Genomic DNA, 20364 nt, shown 5'->3' with positions numbered 1-20364 from the left:
GATAGATAGATAGATACTTTATTGATCCCGAGGCAAATTCAAGGCATCCAGTAGCAGTATACGGACAGGCAGGACAAAAGACATTAGTTACAATACACACCTGCTGTCCCCCTCCCCTCTGTATACAATAATCCCCATACAAGATTTAGCAGCCCCTATGTGACTAAGAGTAAACATAATTACAGGTTAAGTCTGTGCAGTTAGCATTAGACTTAAACTTATATAGCATAAATGTACATAACCTGTGAAGGAGAGAAAATGTGCTGATTAAAAGAGACCTGTAAACAGTTAAAGAGCCTCAGAAACAAAAAGTGCTGACCCTCTAGAAACAAGTGTTGTTTGTGCATGTACAGAGGTAGTGCCAGAGGTGTGAGCACAGTCATTAAACAGTCAATGCAGACAGTTAGGGATGCAAATTGGGTCATTAAAATGCTCAGCAACATAAAGGTGCAGTGATTAACATTAAGTGTCCAAAACAATAAGGTGAAACCAGGAGTGATTAGGGTGCCTATTGAGGAGCAGATTAGCATGAAGTGTCAAAGACAATAGAGTGAAACTTGACCTAATTAGGGTGATCATGTCAACCCTTACAGGTGTAAGGGTTGAATTTCCCTCGGGATCAATAAAGTATCTATCTATCTATCTATCTATCTATCTATCTATCTATCTATCTATCTATCTATCTATCTATCTATCTATCTATCTATCTATCTATCTATCTATCTATCTATCTATCTATCTATCTATCTATCTATCTATCTATCTATCTATCTATCTATCTATCTATCATAACAGTACAGTAGGATGAAACCAGACATGAATAGGGTGATTATCATTAAAGTGACCAGTGCTCATAAGGTGACTATCAATATGCATTAAAGTGTCCAACTGGGGGCTGACTCTGAGGTCAGCAGTGCAGATGAGGAGTGAGAAAAAAAGTGAAAAATGAGTCCAGGATTCACTGTGTGCTTCTTCCCTGCCGTAACAGTGAAGTATTGTACAGTCTTATGGCCAGGGGGACAAAAGAGTTCTTGAGTCTGTCCGTGGAGCACGACTGTGACAGCAGTCTGTCACTGAACATGCTCCTCTGCCCGGTGAAGGTGCTGTGCAGAGGGTGGTGTGTTGTCCATGATGGAGAGCATTTTGTCCAGAGTCCTCCTCTCTACCACTGTCACCAGTGAGTCCAGCTCTGTACCCACCACAGAGCCAGCCCTCCTCACCAGTCTGTCCAGGCGTGCTGCGTCCCTCTTCTTGCAGCTTCATCCCCAGCACACCACTGCGTAGAAGAGGACGTTGGACACCACAGACTGGTAGAACATCTGCAGCAGCTTTTTGCATATGTTGAAGGACCCCGGCCTTCATATGGACTGTTGCCAGTCCATATGTTCCTCAATTGCCACAGCCTCCTCTTCCACAGAATGGCTCTGTAGGTGCCTGTTACAGTCTGCTGTTTAAATCTTAGCTCTCGCAGTCTTCTCTTCAGTAGACTGATGAGGCCCTTGGATCCCTCCTCTCTAAATCCGTTCGGATAGCCCATAAATAATGAAGTGCAAGGGTAATTGAAAAACAGTTGCACTAAACATTTCAACAGAGAACATACTTTTTAAAGACAGGTCTTAAATGCAAATGTAATAATACAAATAATAATATAACAACACCTGTGCTCTGTTCCTGCCAAGGCCAGATCATGCTCTCTGTGGATTTGTTGGAAAGCATATGGACAACTGAGTTTGTGTCAACAGGCGCACTATCAGGATGTGCTCTCATTCAAGCATCTGTCCACCTCACCTGGAGCCCTGATTAAAAGCACTTCTTCAGGCTCCCCATAGTGCCCAGTAAAGGGACTGCATATATAAACAAAGAAAATATATAACACATAGTTTGGCTGCAACAATGTGCGTTGTAATCCTGGATCAATTCCAGCAGACGAAATATACAGTCAGCTTTTGGCCAGTTCTATTTGTGGTGGATCTATCTGACATCTTCAGGACATGAAGATCATAACGACCTGAAAGCACAATACAAATAAATAACAAGAACCCCAAGTAACATTAGATTCACAATATTTATTTTTGATGTAATCCTACAATTTATGCAAATCAGTAAAATGGATCTACCAGCAGAGACTTCAAAATCAACAGTGTCACAGGAGCATATATATATTAGCTGAGGAAAGGCTGTTGGCAGCAAACAATCTGCATGGGCAAAGAACAGTCATAATGAGATTTAACAATATTTTAAAGATATAATACAATAATATTGCTCACAAAATAATTTAAGATATTAATGTTTTCTGTTAGGGAAAAACGTGCAATCAATTACAAAGGCGACACCAACCTTGTTCACAGATGATGTATTCACCATCACAGAGTTTCACAGACTCTGTTGTGTATTTAGAAAAGCCATTAAGGATGGTTTGCATGTTGTCCAGGTTCTGTGGCCTCGCCTGTTGCCAACATTGTTGGGCCTCCCATTGTCTTTGACTCCAACCGTGGCTGCAAATCTTGTACATCACTCTTCGAGTTCCTTAAAAGATCCTCAAGCCTCTTCATAGTAAAATCTTAAAAAAAGAGAAAAGATTAAAAACTTACAATAATTCGACATTGCAAAGCCACTACCACTGACTTATTTTGTAGCATTTGCATTGCTTTTAAACCAGAGCCAGTCCAGTGATAGAAGAGAAGGTTGAATAGAGGTTTTGAGGAGACCATAATAGTTACTCAAATAAGTTAAGTAGAAGATCCATAAACAGCAAAATTACAGGTGTAATGAAGCTTCTTTAGGTGTTTTTAAATGTAGTTTTCCTACTTAACAGGATCTTGGTCGACAGTACATGAGGAAGTTGTGATGGAGGCACACAGAGAAGTACTGACTGTTTGGAAAAAAAAGAAGTAAATCCAGGTTACATAATTTGTTTTAAAATGTTTGGCCAGATGTAAAATAATGCAAAATATCACAAAAATAAACACTGAAACCTCTGGCAAACTTTCAACGTGGAAACAATCAAATCAAAGAGTTAACATATTTTGGTTATATTTATGTATGGATTTGTTTATTTTACCAGTGTCTGGTTAAATTGTACCAAAGTGCCAATATTATAGCAGATTTCAGACCAGTTTTGTACAGTGAATACAGTTCGTACAGCCCGAAATACTGATATGGACTTTTGTGGATTTTTTTCCCCAATACAAAAGAGGGAAAATAAAGAGTGAGAAGATCTATTCAGAAAAGAACCCCAAGATCGATCTGGTGTCAATGAACATTTATTCGAAGGCAGAATCAGCATTCGAAGACCTCTCTCTCTCACACGGTGAGGAGAGAAAGAGGCCCAGAGAAAAGGCAAACATGAATACTTAAACATTTCCATCACATTACACAGGGCACTCCCCATCACCACATAGAGACACTGCCCACCTGGCAGGGCACGATCTATCCCCTAGTGTGAGAAAAGAGACTACATGACTATTTACCATCTCCCAAGGCTGAGAAGGAGATGGAATCCAGTGAGAAAGAGCCTGGGTGACTCTGATCCTGGATTGTGACGCATTGTATGTCTCGGCCACTCAATATTTAATGGATACAGGTAGGGTTAGAGTTAGGAACCCATGGCGCTAAAATGCTAACTCACTTCCTGGTTTTAGGGCTCAAAACTATACCAGTCTATTTCTGTGTGTATTTATTCATTATGAGACTGTTCTAGCTCCTTAGAACTGACAGCCAAACAAATAAACGATTCTTAGGACTTGGAATACTGTGAACCGGGTCTCAGAAAGAAACCGTTTTCCATTCCCATCCCTACTAGCAGATGGGACTTTGACACTCTATAGACTGGTATAGTAATGACGTATTTTTGTAGGCCAACCCGAAAAAATGGCGCCGGTGGTTCCTACGTAAATTTGTCTATGGGATTTTACATTGGATTTTGGATCATTGCAGAAAATAAGCTCTGTGTCAAACACACGTTTCTGATACGCAGCTGTTTTGTTCAGCGGGACAATCTTTACAGATAAACATCATATACCGTAAATTTTGGACTATAAGCCGCTACTTTTTGTCGCGGTTTTTAACACTGCGGCTTTTAAAACGATGCGGCTTATTTATGGATTTTTCTTGCGGGACAATGAGCTTGTGCCGCAAAAACATTTGACTTCGTCACATCGGATCTTAATATCAGTCATTTTGCGCTTTATGCACGCACCCTCATCATGGAAAACACACGGAGAAATACATATGATGCAGCTTTCAAGTTAAAGGCGATCGACCTGGCTGTCAAAGAAGGAAATAGAGCTGCTGCACGTAAAGTTGACACTGACAGCGACAACAGAGACTGAGGAAGTGAGTAATGAAGTCATTCTGAGGCAGTGAATGGATGGACTTTTTCCCTGTGAAATATATTACGGTAATCTTTTTCATCAGCCGCGTTACAGACACTGTTTGATAAAGGATTTACAGTAGGCTTCATATTTACCAGTAGTACGTATTTCATTAAAAGTTAAAAAAATGTCTTTGTGTCACGTCTTTCTGTGTAAATAGCTCTTGTTATAACGTGGACACCTGCGGCTTATAATCAAGTGCGGCTTATATATGTACAAATACATTTTTTTACCTATTTTTAGCCGGTGCGGCTTATATCCAGGTGCGTTCAATAGTCCGGAATTTACGGTATATGAAGTTTGAAGAGTTAATGCAGCCGAGAGAAGTAAAAAGCTAACGTTATGTTCTAGCGAACTACACCATGGTCAGTTTGTAATGACGTTACGACCGTTACGCTTCATCGATCTAATCATCGGATTTGACAAGTGAAACGTTAGCTTAATAAGTTGTTTATTAACCTAATATTTGCAAGAACACTGAAAAACATGACTAGAAACTGTAATAAGGATTAGGGAGAGAGTTCACAACGTGATGACGTGTAATGTCTGCAACAACCACTGTAGTTTCAGTTAGCTACTCGTTAGCAACCGCCGTTTAAAGTTTGCGTGAAAACTTTAAAATTCACAAGTGGGGTCTTAGCTAACGTAGTTTATCTCGTCTAACAAAACGTCAACATCTCTTCACCTTGTGTTAACCACAGACCTTATTTCAGGCGTCTAAACTCAAACCCATTCAAAATCCCCATTGACTTTTAGTGGTTAGAACCACGGCGCTAAAATGCTAACTCACTTCCTGGCTTTAGGACTCAAAACTACACCAGTCTATTGAAATATAGATTGCAAACTATTAGCCAATCACAGTGAGCCTGTAAGGAGAATGTTTGTTTTGCAGGCTGGTTTCCGCGACAACGGTCAGCTGCATTAAATGTCAGGGTTCATGTTGCTTATTAAGACTTTAAATAAAGCTTTAGAATGTTCAAAAACACTTTACCTGTAAAAAGGACATTATGTCAGAGATCAAAGGCATGTGATGTCATAAGATAGGCCTATCTCTATTAGAGGTCAATTCACATTTAGCCTTTTACGAGCTGAGCTGACTCAGAACTGGACAAACGGACAAACGGACAAACGGACAAACGGACGACCTCGAACTATTGAGCTATCTTTATATAGCCAAACTGTCATTTAGTGTAGGTACACTTTGAACTGTGTTTACCTTTGTTCATTAAAAACAATAACAATGTCTTCCAGATATGAGAAGAAATGTCGACTACAAGAGGAGATAGACAAGGCGCGCACTGAACTCAAGCTACAGTCAGCTGAAGAAGCCTCAACCAAGGACCACAATGATGCCAAATGCAAAAACAACGCACAGAACATCGACAAGCTAAAGCGGCAAAATAAGCAGCTGAGGGAACGGATAAATGCAGAACATGAAAGACATCCTAGAGTAATCAAAGCTGCTTTAGGTGATGTCCCTGAGTTGTGGAGGGAGTGCTCCAAAATGACGATAGAGGAGGCCCTTGCCACTTTAAAAAAAAAGAACCAGAAATTGCAAAACAAGGTCAATGCCCGTCACCTCATGAATGACAGCAAGCGCGAGGACCAAGAGCAAGAAGGTACATTCTGTGTTGACTCTGATGATTTTCAAACTGAGGTACTAGATCCTGATTGCGAGTACCTGTGTGAGCTGAAGGAGTGCATAAACAACGCAGAAATCGAGTGGAGTAACCTTCAGACAACGATAAAGTCATGCCACAAAAACATAAGGTACTACCTGGATGAGGCTGTGTTTTACCAGTTTGAGAGGGACAAAATGAAAGCACAAAGACAGAAGGACAAAGTGGCGCTTAAACACACACGGTCCAGGCTCACAGCCGTCAAGAAATCTAAAGAGGCTGTAGAGGCTAAGATAGAGCAATTGGAGACCAATTACAATGACAAATTCACAAGGATAGAGCAAACTAAAGCTAGCATTAGGAAACAGACCAAGAAGCTCAAGGCCCAGTGGGAAGAAATTAATAACACCTGGAGAATTGATAACGAGAAAGACGAGCTGAACGGCAAGGCCCTGCAGGAAAGCAACATGTTGGCAGAAGAGGAGGAGGGAGCCAGGTTGCTTTTGCTCCAGGCCTTCAACAAGATCAACGAAGCCATGGGAATCTCCAGTTTAAAGGACTTAAATAAACTCTCTCAGAAAGACAGTCTGCAACATCTGATGAATGAGAGGGGGGAGAATGAGAAGACGCTGCAGCAACTGAAGGAAGAGAGGGAGATCCTGAAAGGACAATATCACGACATGAAGGTAAACACAGCATCTCAGCTCTTAAAGAACAAAGAGATGCTGGACATTTGCAAGGAGCGTCTGCTGGCTCAGCAGAGTAGGTATAAAGCAAGCAAAGAGCCTCAAAAACAGCTTGATAAAACCATTGTTGTCCTCAGAGTGTGGACGAAGAAACTTGCTGACAGACTTAAACACATCAAACTACCTGAGGACAGAAGGGTGAAGGCGTCTCCTGAATCCGATGAGTATATTTTGGAGCTGATGGAAGAATGCGAGCTGAAGTTAGAGGTTCTGTGTGAGAAGCTCAAGGGAAAAGACCTGTATGCTATCAAGAAAAACATGACAGAGGATGACTTCCCTGCCAAGGATGAGGAGGGGCAGCTGCAGACTTTTAACATCTTTGTCAAGTCTAAAGACGAGTCCTCAGATGAGGAAGACGGCCAGTGCGGTTCCTACGTCATCACGCGGGAGATGGTGAAGCGTCAGTCTCGGAGGATCGTCAACTCTAGGCCAAAGAAGAAGTATAGAAAATGAGGAGCAATGTCTAAGGTAGATCCCATCCCCCCCCCCCCCCCCCCCATTAAAAATACCCCCTATCCCCTTAACATGTCCATCCTTTGTCAGGGTCGGGTTTACTCCTGGTGCTCAGGTTTCTCCCATCAACTAGCAAAAAAGTTAGTTCCATAAAAAAACACCAAAAAAAAGAAACGTAAATAGACAATTTAAGGAACCCTTCTGATGACATTGGCCACAAATAAGAATCTGTGGCCATGAAATAATTAATAAAAAATAATAAACATTATGAATGAATTATGATTGTGAATGTTTTTTGTTACTACCCACTGTTTTGCTTGAAACAGTGGCAAATCTTTATTTCTTTTCTTAAAAAAACTATAAAATGTTAATTTCTTTATGGATTGTTAATTAATTAATTAAGTTTAAGCAGCAGTATAGTGTAACCCCTTCTCAAAGAACAGGATGGAGACACCAGTTCATGACTATCAGCATGGTTAGGGCAGAGCGTCATTGATCTCAGTAGGCATGTACAAATGGTGAGAAACAGAATAAAGGGAACGAAATGATGGAAAACAAAACACAAATAGGCTGTGCATGTAGTATTCCAAGACATTTCAGATACATTTTATATGACAGATTCTATGATACCTTCACTTCGGTAAAGTTAGAAAGATATTCTCGAGCGGGAATAGACGGACAGTTGTGGACGACTGTGACCACACGAGGGAGCCAAAGACCAATTTTCGTTTAAACGACTGAAGAAAAGAGCAATCCTCAAGCTTTGTATGTTACCGCATTACTAAAGTAGGCACTATTACATTTTTGCTGTTTTTTGTCTGTTTTTATGTAAGCCTCAGAAAGAAAGCAGAGTTCTAAAAAAAAACAAAAAACTAACTTCCATATAAACACAGAATAAAGTTTTAGCAACTGTGCAAAATAATGAAATACCTGCGTCTCCCAACGTGCTTTAAGGTGAGAATCATCCCAACACAGAGCAGGTGTCACAACCAGTAGATGGACAACCAATGAATATCTTATTAACTGTCTTTGAATGTGGGTTGAATATCACGAGTATGGTGCCACGGCTTGCTGACTGACCCACCAAAGCAAGTTGAAGACGCTACATACATTAGCAATTTAACTAACAAGATACATTTTGCGACAAGTTAAACATCAAAATGAGTGTGTTCAAGTAAATTTGTGAGCCTTACACTAAACAATATTGTTTCCTCAGCAAGGGTGCCTCCAGGATCTCTGGGCCATGAAAAGATATCACATTGGGCCCCTCCAACACAGCTTTACTCTCTGTCCCGTTCAACAGATGTGCTTTCTTTAAAAGTCAAAGTAAAAGGTTCTTTTTGATGTTATTGTTAAATTAACAGAGTTTTTTTGGTTATAAAACTGACAAAATAAAAGCTGTCCCTGTTTTTCTGAATCAAAGAGATCATTATCTCAGAATGATAAGTTATAAGGTGCTTGCATTCCACCAGTGCCTCAGTTGCACTTGGTTGGGATTCAGTATTTTCAGCAATCGCCTCATTGTCTCTTGAGTCACCATGTAGCCATCCTGAATGCATTTCAGACATATCAAGTCATATCAGTGAAGCGTCTTATCGGCACAGCTGAATCACACTGCTTGCTTCCTAACTGCAAAGATCTACATTCCCTGTGCAAAGTCGACAAACTATAATATCATCTATGACATAGATTCTATGTTAACTTAAGAAATAATTATCTCCCCATGTGTCAACCCCAAACCAAAAAAACTGCATTAAAGTAAACAGTATGGGAACCTTTGCTACTTAAAGTGATCTAAATAGGAGCTTCTGTCAATAAACTGCACATCTGTATGCCTTAGTCTGCTTATCAGTTTTATTTGAAATGTCTTAATATTGGTTGCAAGATACATATTTAGTTTAAATTATGCATTTACAGTTCTTCTTTATACTCTGCATGGAGAATGTAACCACACAAGCCCCTGGTGAGTTTTTAGGCCACTTTACCTTATAGGTTTATTTAGATAGATTAATGCAGCAGTATGAGGACATTTTCCCAGGATACTGAATACATTTCAGTTGTCTTAATACTTTGACTACTGATTTTGATATATCTGGTTTTCTTGTAATAATGGTTATTATTAATTTGTTACTGCAGGAAAATTGGTGTTGTTATTGTGAGATAAAAAGATAAATGGGATAAAGTCTCAAGAAAAACCACCCAGCTTTTCTTGTATAATTTTGATTTTGTATAATGTATAATTTTGCTTGAAAATATTACTTCATTTTTTTCTCAAAAATAAATATTATAAATAAAATAATAAAAACAAATTTCTGTATTCTTCAAACTTTTTCTGCGTGTTGTCCTTTTGAATATTTTATGTAGTAGTATATAAGTCGTATTCATTTTAAATAAAGGTTTTTAAAAAAAATAAAAAATTGGGGGAAAAAAGCCTTCCTGAATAACAAACCACGCCCACCCAGCCACTCAGAGCACTTCTACGGAAACACCGTTAGCTCAAACTACTGTTAATCCTTCGCGATCGGCGTTTTCCACAGCCCGATGTTCTTCCAATGGCGAGATTATGATGAGAAAAGGACAGCTGTTAAAGGCGAGGACCCGGGCGGCTGTGATTAGTCGATCGGTGCTGAACTTTACCGATGATCGATGAACGAGTTGGATGATCGGAGGAGGGTTCAGGCTCCGTCTTCAAGGAGACTGCTGTGATGCTACGTAGGCAGCTGGAGGAGAAGAAAAGGGTTTTTCTACTATGACACAGAGTGTGTGAGCCGAAGGAGACACGCTGAATTGGTGTTATATTTTATTTTTTATTCGGTTTGTTCGTGTATTTTGGTTGTTTTCGGACACGGTGGGACTCACGGAGAGCTGTGAACTTTTGGGGGGATGGCAGCTCGAAGCCGCAGAGCATGGTTCAGCGTCCTGCTCGGACTGGTGCTCGGGTTCACTCTGGCGTCCAGATTGATTTTACCCCGAGCCACCGAGCTCAAAAAAGCGGCTCAGAAACGGAAGGCTAACCCGGCCGGCTGCGGGCTGAACCGGGGACTCAGAAAGGAATACGGCGGAGGATTATGGCCACCGCAAGATAACGGATCACCGGCGACCGAGAAACCGAGCTCCAGGTCCAATCACTTCTTATTCGTCGGTGTCATGACCGCCCAGAAGTACCTGAACAACCGAGCCGTGGCAGCGCACAGGTAAGTCCCTACCTACAGACCCATTCATATGTCTGTGTTATGAGCCTTTTTACAGCCGGTAGATCTCTAACACGAGCGGAGATTTATCATCATCATCATCAGCAGCATCAGCTGTCTGATTATTAATACTTCAGCCACAACATCATCTGAAGTGTGTCAGCAGAACTACATTTTTTATATTCAATTTTAAGACATTTGAAGAATCCCTGGTGTGGGAGAAACCTGAGCACTAACATTGAATTTATTTCAGATCTTGAGTCATGTTGTTTCCTAAAGCTGTTGAGAGAAAGAGAGGGAGCAATGGTTGGTCATTTAAATTCATAAATCAGAAAAATACGTTTCTTTGGTCATTTTTTTCTCTCCTAAAGATGCACAGCCTACTTTACAGTTATCTAACAGGTAATATTAGTTATTTATTATTAGTTATTAGTAATTGGCAACATTTCCAAAAACTATATATATATAATATAATTCTATAACAATACAACTCAACTTCCGAAAAAATGTCTAAATTGCGCAAATAATTGGCAACATTTCCAAAAAGAGTTTAGCTGCATTTAATGTCAGTTTAAAACGAGATGTCATATCATGAGTCAAATCTGACTACATGAGTCCTGCTAAATGTCGGCATTGCACAAAGACTGTACATTGGCAAATTTGTTCCATTACCAAAACTTTGTGCAATCAATTGCAAAGTAGAACTTGCAGTATGTTAAGTCAGCAGTAATCTCTGACTCATGTATGATTTTGTTTGCTATTCACTACTTAATAGTAAGACTTTCACTAATTATTTCACAACACCACAGTGCTTATTGTAGAGTCAGAAGAATTGAAATAACTTCAAGGGATCCTATCAAAGCAAATGACTCATTCGACCTCAAGTGAACTGTGCCAACAGTTATTTTCAAGACTTTGATAGTGTTGGACAACACGTTTTTAAACCCATACAATCTGTTATTTTAAGGATTGATTGAAAAGAACAGAGCGCTGTGTTCAGGTTAATTATAAAGAGTATGAGAATATTTTACAGATTTGTAAGAGATGAATGAATCCGTTAAGACCGCTCATGCACACTGCAAAACTATTGACCACTGTTTGGCATAGTTTGTGCTTCACTTTCTGCTGTGATTGTCAGTAAAAAAACTCCACCTTCTGAAGTGGAGTTGTTGTTCATTGAACTATTTATTTAATACGTTTCCCTAAAGCTTTCCTCCACCCATTTACATGAAGCTGTGTATCATTAGAAACATGGTAGTAGTGTTGAATGGTCGTGAATCCAACCCTCATTTTGCCCTGAGACGAGAAAAATATGTTTTTCTTTGCCTGGAAGTTTTCTTCATGTGATGCAATATGACGCTTTTTGCATCACATGAAGAAAACTTTTAATATCTAATTACTCACGTCATCTTCACAAGGCCACAACGGCCTTCATGTGGAGAGCTTGAGCATTTATTAAAACAAAGAAAAAAGAGAAAAAAACCCTATATGTCCTGGATCCCCATTCTTATTTGGTTTTTATCCTGAACTTCCAGCTGTGGCGTATTATTCACTTTCCAAAAGAAGAGTCACTTTGAACACATTTGACTTAAATGGAAGGGAGTCTTATACTTCAAGTATCCTGATTACTTTCATACCTGGGGGGTAAAGATCCAGTTTCAATCAGTCAATCGCTATTTGTGTAGCGCCAATTCAAAACATTGGTTATCTCGAGACGTTTTAAAAACCTTCGTATTCCTCGTGTTCCTGCATGTTGTCCACACCTCTTTGCTGCTGAGGTAAAGGTCAGAGCAGCCCGACACAGTCTGATCGAGGTGGTTGGGACAAGTCGGATCTCTTTTTCTTGTGCTGTGCAAAAACAAGACGTGTGAATCTCCAAACAGGTTGTTTGATAAAGCAACCGCACATGTTGGATGTTTTGGGGACTCATGACTCTCACTATCATCCCGAGCTCAGAAACATATTTCATAAATAAGGACCATGTGAACAGCTCTACCGACTTCTGATCTTATTTCAAGTAAGGAACGATCTGATGTCCAATCGTTGAACTTAAAGAAGTCACAGTGAGACTCCTCTCAGAGCGCTCCTGACACATTCAATCAAGGCTGACCCCGTTTCTAAGTGTGATCACGATGTAAATGTTTGGATAATATGTTCAAAAATACTAGTCTGTGGCAGTAATTTTGTGTTTTAAATGTCCCTTTATGGCAGACAAACTGCACGCTAGTGTCTATATTGTAAAACAAATTGGCAGTGTTGGAAATTTTGCCGATGTTTGTTGTGCAGTTTAGACGGTGTCAGCTCCTCTGAAGTGTGTCTGAGTTGAAGAAGACGGAGACGTAAATGCCACAACTTTATGGACCTCCCCGCTCTCTCTCTCTCTCTCTCTCTCTCTCTCTCTCATATGACTGAAGATCTAAAGTTTTATAACGTTTGATACTATTGATCATTAAAAAAACAGCGACTGTATCTTTTTCCAACATGTGCTATCAAAGATGTCGTCAGCCTGCCTACGTCCTTGGTCCTTTCTGTAATGTTGTCAGTCACTTACAGTGAGCAGGCGCATTGACCCTGAAGATCACATCATCACTTTGTATTTGCTGCTTCTACTGCTGCCGATTCAAAGGATTAATGGTGTATTATTAGTGGTTTTAAACCCAAAGCTGTGGGGAAGAGAGTGAGCTCTTTCCTTTCAAACATTGATGTGAGGCTCTGTAGTTTCCTGAGCAGTAATGTTACAGTGGATGTTTGCCAAATCACTTTTACATATTAATAAGTAAGGGTTCTCCCCCCGCAGTGTTTTTTTTTGTTTTGTTTAAGATGTGTATTTGGTCCTTTTTATGCCTTTATTTTAAAGATGGGACAGCGGAGAGAGAGAGAGAGAGGAACGACATGCCACAGGTCAGATTTTCCTCTGTACATGGGGGGCGTGCACCAACCACAGCCAGTACCTCCTCTCCCCTCGGTGGTCACTGCAAGGATGGAGAGATTACTGCTCATGTACCAGTTTTTAAAAAAAAAAAATTTTTAGGCTGCACTTTGTCAGATTCCATCGGTACCACAATCTGTATTTCTGTACAACACTCGATTGTCTGCACACGGAGAGTCACCTCTGGAGAGCCCAACATCACATTTTTAGATCAGCTGGTCAGAGGAACACGGTGAAAACGGTGTAACTGTGGATGTCTTAGTACGGTAATGTTTGAGTCAGACTGAAGGAATAACAGCATCCAGAAGAGCACGAGGCCGCAGCAGCACAGGGTGAAGTGACCATTTTAACTGGCGACTTGCAGACCGATGTTTCTGCGCTTGTCTTAGTTACAGCAAATGCTAAAGACGGAAAGTGTTTCAATGACTGCCTCTTTATTTACTTCATTTATTTTAGTGTTAAAATGAAATCCTCTGAAGCGTCTTTGATGAAAAACGAAACCAAGGCTTTACCTTTTCTCCGACTGTCGTCACGAAACAAACGTGCAATGGGCTCAAAGTCACCAGATAACACTGTCACTTTTTACAAGCGTAGCACCAGTGACTGTGTGCACTGATGACACTGGAGTGGAATGGTTATGTGCTGAATTTCCCCGTGTAGTTTTTTCGAAGCACTTTTGTTCCCTGACGGTTCAACGCAGGGTTTACATTTAATCACCCACCAGAAGAACAAGTCAACACTATCCAAATAGGAAAGGCCTTGAAGGGCAACAAGCCCAGTGCATTATGGGCATTGAAGTATTTGAATCCTTTGGGCAGAAGTGGGCTGGAATGTCTCTGTGTAGCTCCGATTAAAAACAAAAAATCAAATAAAAGAAGAAAAGTCCAGTGGCAAGAAAACATCGACAAAAGAAAAGTTCAAACATTTCCCAGTAATGGGTGTCTAGAACTTCTATTTTTGTTGCAGTGGTATCAGACACGTATTGATGTTGTATTTTTACTCTGCTGTGTTTCCAGGACGTGGGCACAGTCGATACCAGGTCACGTTGAGTTCTTCTCCAGCGAGGGATCGGACACTTCCATCCCCATCCCCATCGTGGCTCTGAAGAACGTGGACGACTCGTACCCCCCTCAGAAGAAGTCCTTCATGATGCTGAAGTACATGCACGACCACTACCTGGACAAGTACGAGTGGTTCATGAGGGCGGACGACGACGTCTACATCAAGAGCGAGAGGCTGGAGAGCTTCCTGCGCAGCCTCAACAGCAGCGAGGCCATCTTCCTGGGACAGACGGGGATGGGGGCGCGGGACGAGTTGGGGAAGCTGGCCCTAGAGCCTGGGGAGAACTTCTGCATGGGGGGGCCGGGGGTCATCATGAGCCGCGAGGTGCTCAGGAGGATGGTACCACACATTCGGGAGTGTCTACAGGAGATGTACACCACCCACGAGGACGTGGAGGTTGGCCGCTGTGTGAGGAGGTTCGCTGGGGTCCAGTGTGTCTGGTCCTATGAGGTGAGCTGGTTTACTTTTATTGCTCGATTAACCCCGCAGTGTTAACCTTACTGATGCTGAATAAAAGTGAAGAACACACACACACACACACACACACACTTTGCTCTCATCCAGCCGCTCATCTTTTAATAACATTTCATCAGCCTGCTGAACGTTCTTCTTCTTCCTCATTCTGAGGTTTCTGTACTGGGTTACTCATCAGGCAGCTGAACTGGTTCACACTGTGCCTGCTGGATTGTGTGGGATTCAGTCATTGTTGAGACTTGTGAGTGTGCTGTGGATGTCTGACCGTGAGAAAGGTGGAGAGAGAGCGATATGAGCTATGTCGTCGCAAGAGAGTGTGCGTTTGTGTGTGTTCTCGGTGCGTTTGTGTGTGATCTCTGACGTGTCTGGACACAGACGTGCTGTGGTAGTATTAGTAGTATTGGTTTATTTCAGAGGCGACAGTGCAATTTCAAAAAACATTACACATGGTTAAAAAACATCCAGAATTAGCCAGAAGGCTAGTTTTCATCTGTAGTCCTCTGGCCCTGATGGGAAAAGGCACATTTACTATACAACTGTGCTTGTGTGTTCACGTGAGGAACAGTGTGTGAAGCCAATGCAGTCCTCACAGTTTGATGAAGACACGGAACGAGCGGATCTGTGGAAGATTCAGACGTCTCGTCATGTGCTCGACTCGTCAAAGAACGCGTTGTGATGGTCATGGGAAACGCAGTGAGCGTGTAATACATGACATGTCTTACAACCGAGTCACCTTGACCTACAAACCAACATCTTAGTATGTGGCAAACATTACACACTGTGTAAACTCTCTGAATACTCATTACCACAGGAGGCATGTTTGGACCTGCAGCTTGTATGAATCAGCTGTTTGGACCTGCAGCTTGTATGTGTGCTCTCATGAATCAGCTGTTTGGACCTGCAGCTTGTATGAATCAGCTGTTTGGACCTGCAGCTTGTATGTGTGCTGGCATGAATCAGCTGTTTGGACCTGCAGCTTGGATGTGTGCTCTCATGAATCAGCTGTTTGGACCTGCAGCTTGTATGAATCAGCTGTTTGGACCTGCAGCTTGGATGTGTGCTCTCATGAATCAGCTGTTTGGACCTGCAGCTTGTATGAATCAGCTGTTTGGACCTGCAGCTTGGATGTGTGCTCTCATGAATCAGCTGTTTGGACCTGCAGCTTGTATGAATCAGCTGTTTGGACCTGCAGCTTGGATGTGTGCTCTCATGAATCAGCTTTGTGAACTGATCTACATGTTAGAGACCTCGAGGACTGAAGAGAGGACAGAGATGTGATCTGTGTTCATCCTGTCAGAAGGTTGTTTTTTTTGGTAGTGAGGAGCAAGGTTGTCAAAATGTTTAATACTTTTAACATTTCATCTCCATGTGTTTTCTACCAATAGAACGAACAAGAGCACTGTGTAAATTGTGCAAATATGTTGGTAATGGATTTCTGCCATTTAGAGAGAGGGAAGGAGTATCTGCAATTTTAGATGATTAAAAAAACAAGAAATAACCCGAGAGTGGGTGTCTAGGACTTCTATTTCTATGCTATATAAACGGTTATCCATTTCTTTTGATTTTCACTGAAGTTAATCACAGAAGCCCGAGGCAGACATGCATCAATACATTTGAATTGACTCCATTTTCCTCTGATAACAAGTTATGTTTCTCTCAAGATCCTGACTATTTTACATCCTGTACTTTTGAATAAAAGAAACGTTTTAATTGTGGTCAGAAGTTAATTTTCTCAACACAGTGACATCTAATATCCCTGAAAGTGTTTAATCAGAACATGTTTTTGACGTCACACTACTTTTGTTCACTTACAGGAGAAGGTCTTGAATTATTAAATGATATGGTCTTTGCAGCCAGTATTGACTCGTCACCGTGTCATGAACGTGTCATTCAGTGTGTGCGTGTGTGTGTGTGTCTGTGACTGAGAAGAGACAGCCCAGTGTGTGGTGAGCTGGTGTATTTTCAGACATCCTGTGGCTGCTAGCTGTGTGCTGCTCCTCACAGCGTGCTAAAAGTAGTCTCTGAGAGCGAGCAGTGGCCAAACGGCAAATACATGTTTACATACATGACTGTAAAAAATACACACGGCAAGCTGAACGCCAGTGTGCTATAGTGCACAAGCCTGTGTGTATCTGCAGACTGTGTGTGTGTGTGTGTGTGTGTGTGTGTGTGTGTGTGCAGACTGTGTGTGTGTGTGCAGACTGTGTGTGTGTGTGTGTGTGTGTGCAGACTGTGTGTGTGTGTGCAGACTGTGTGTGTCTGCAGACTGTGTGTGTCTGCAGACTGTGTGTCTGCAGACTGTGTGTGTGTGTGTGTCTGCAGACTGTGTGTCTGCAGACTGTGTGTGTGTATGCAGACTGTGTGTATGCAGACTGTGTGTGTGTGTGTGTGTATGTAGACTGTGTGTGTATGTAGACTGTGTGTGTGTGCAGACTGTGTCTGCAGACTGTGTGTATGCAGACTGTGTGTATGCAGACTGTGTGTGTGTATGCAGACTGTGTGTGTGTGTGTGTGTGTGTGTGTATGCAGACTGTGTGTGTGCAGACTGTGTGTATGCAGACTGTGTGTTTGTCTGCAGACTGTGTGTGTGTGTGTATGTAGACTGTGTGTGTGTGTGTATGTAGACTGTGTGTGTGTGCAGACTGTGTGTGTGTATGCAGACTGTGTGTTTGTCTGCAGACTGTGTGTGTGCAGACTGTGTGTATGCAGACTGTGTGTTTGTCTGCAGACTGTGTGTGTGTGTGTATGTAGACTGTGTGTGTGTGTGTATGTAGACTGTGTGTGTGTGCAGACTGTGTGTGTGTCTGCAGACTGTGTGTGTGCAGACTGTGTGTGTGTGCAGACACACACACAGTCTGCAGACTGTGTGTGTCTGCAGACTGTGTGTGTGTGTATGCAGACTGTGTGTGTGTGTATGCAGACTGTGTGTGTGTGTATGCAGACTGTGTGTGTGTATGCAGACTGTGTGTGTGTGTATGCAGACTGTGTGTGTGTGTGTATGCAGACTGTGTGTGTGTGTGTGTGTGTGTGTGTGTGTGTGTGTGTGTGTGTGTGTGTGTGTGTGTGTGTGCAGACTGTGTGTGTGTGTGCAGACTGTGTGTGTGTGTGTGTGTGTGTGCAGACTGTGTGTGTGTGTGCAGACTGTGTGTGTCTGCAGACTGTGTGTGTCTGCAGACTGTGTGTCTGCAGACTGTGTGTGTATGCAGACTGTGTGTATGCAGACTGTGTGTGTGTGTGTGTGTATGTAGACTGTGTGTGTATGTAGACTGTGTGTGTGTGCAGACTGTGTCTGCAGACTGTGTGTATGCAGACTGTGTGTATGCAGACTGTGTGTGTGTATGCAGACTGTGTGTGTGTGTGTGTGTGTGTGTGTGTGTATGCAGACTGTGTGTGTGCAGACTGTGTGTATGCAGACTGTGTGTTTGTCTGCAGACTGTGTGTGTGTGTGTATGTAGACTGTGTGTGTGTGTATGTAGACTGTGTGTGTCTGCAGACTGTGTGTGTGTGCAGACTGTGTGTGTGTCTGCAGACTGTGTGTGTGCAGACTGTGTGTGTGTGTGCAGACTGTGTGTGTGTGCAGACACACACACAGTCTGCAGACTGTGTGTCTGCAGACTGTGTGTGTCTGCAGACTGTGTGTGTGTGTATGCAGACTGTGTGTGTGTGTATGCAGACTGTGTGTGTGTGTATGCAGACTGTGTGTGTGTATGCAGACTGTGTGTGTGTGTATGCAGACTGTGTGTGTGTATGCAGACTGTGTGTGTGTATGCAGACTGTGTGTGTGTGTATGCAGACTGTGTGTGTTGATAAGAGTGTCCATGCAGGCTACCGTACGTCTTTATTTGCACAGTTAAACCAATCAACTATGATATTAGATTGAAGTGTTTAATTGTACAGTGACAGTAACAATATTATAACTGAGGTGTGTTCAGCCCTGATTCTATTCTCCACCCTGAGAGTGTCCCAGTCTGAGAGCCTGAATAACAACAACAAAAACTCAGTTCTGAATTAAAATGTTGAACTTGGAGGACCAGTTCAGTGACGGATGTGTGTGTTTGAGTCACCATGACACAGGATGCATGTTACTCTGTCACAACAGCATGTGTCCATTAATGCTGTTTTTTAAATTTATTTATTTATTTATTTTTTGTGCTGGCCGCGCACACATAAAACAAAATCTGTGCAGTTCAATATTTTCAGCACTCAGCATCCTAATCCTTGAAGCCCACTCACCGTCAGCTGATCCATGTTGCTGCTCTCACAGCACTCTGCTGAAAATGAAGAGCACTTGTAATGTTCCTAATTATTATAGATTTCAATCTAACCTCCACTTTTCTCGAGTATTGACTCTGTACACATTTTTCATCATATTCAGCCAGTATTGCCATGATCTTGGTTTAAATTTAACTTGAACAATCTTGGAAGTACCCTGGTTAAACATTTGGAACACCGCTGTGAAAAAAAAGAAGACATTTCTCCCTCACCAACCAATCAAAATCAGGAAGCGTTTTATCTTCTGATTTCAGCTTTTTTCAACAACGATGGCACAGGAGAACGTGTACAATTTCAAATCTAGAGCTGCTGCTAATGCTGGGGACACCACTGAATTGTTTTCCTGTTTCCATGGTGACATTAAGTTGAAGAAAGGAAACTATAAAGCACACAGAGCTGTTTAAACAGGTCACTGCTGAGGAAAGCAGAAGTGCTGCAAGCCAACTTCCGTAATCTAGCAACAGTAGTGCTCTGAAACCGAGGTTGTGGGCTGCCAGCGCTAAAAAGACGGCGCTCTGGAGGAGTCAGAGTGTTGGTATTCCATCAGAGCTCGTGGCACCTCAGGGAGAGCCAGGCTGAGCTAAAGTTGGCTGTAAAATCTCAGTTTCTTTGACAGAAAAATAGGAATGATGACAGCTCTCTGCTGTTTGTTGTTTGCAGGCAGCTCAGTGTTGGAAACCGAATGTATTTTATAACAAGCTGTACTTATTTACTGAAGCATTAAAGATGCTCTCATGGACTCAAATGATTTATGTTTGCAGGTTTCCTTAAAATCAACACAAAATGCCTTAATTAAAAATGTCTTTGGACATTTTAAAGGAATAAACTAGATGACAATTATTTATCTAAATATCAACTGTTTTTCTGATGGAAGATCACTTGTCATCCTTGGACTGCTGTGGCTCAGTTGAGTGGCCGTCTCTCTCGACTGGAAGGTCAAGGGTTTGATCCCAAGCTCCTCCAGCAACATGTCTGAGACTCTTGACCCTGACTTGCTACGGCAGCGTGTGAATGGGATGAGTTACATCTGATGGTCTCATTACGTTTCATTCCATTTCTTTTTCACGGTTTCATTTCGTATTTTTGGCTTTTAAAAGGCTCGCCCTGGTATGGTCACGTGGCCTGACCCTTACCCTCTGCCATCAGTGTGTGAATGTGGGGGCGTGACCTGCAGTGTAAAAGCGAGTAGTCAGAAGACTAGATCAGCGCTATTCAAGCTCAAGTTCATTGGGCAGGTACTCCTGT

General features: G+C 41.9%; 1 protein-coding gene across 1 annotated transcript in view; it reads left to right on the top strand.

Annotated features, from left to right (window-relative positions):
- Positions 1-9656: 9656 nt before the first annotated feature.
- Positions 9657-20364, top strand: part of chsy1 (chondroitin sulfate synthase 1) — a 40789-nt gene continuing 30081 nt past the window's right edge. The window contains exons 1-2 of the mRNA XM_079338719.1: positions 9657-10385; positions 14328-14823. Of these exons, the coding sequence (XP_079194845.1) occupies positions 10075-10385; positions 14328-14823 (807 nt within the window). The 5' untranslated portion in view covers positions 9657-10074. The remainder of the gene's footprint in view (positions 10386-14327; positions 14824-20364) is intronic.

Source organism: Symphodus melops (assembly GCF_947650265.1).
Source record: "Symphodus melops genome assembly, chromosome: 3".
Taxonomy (NCBI): domain Eukaryota; kingdom Metazoa; phylum Chordata; class Actinopteri; order Labriformes; family Labridae; genus Symphodus; species Symphodus melops.
This window is presented reverse-complemented; position numbering and strand designations above follow the sequence as displayed.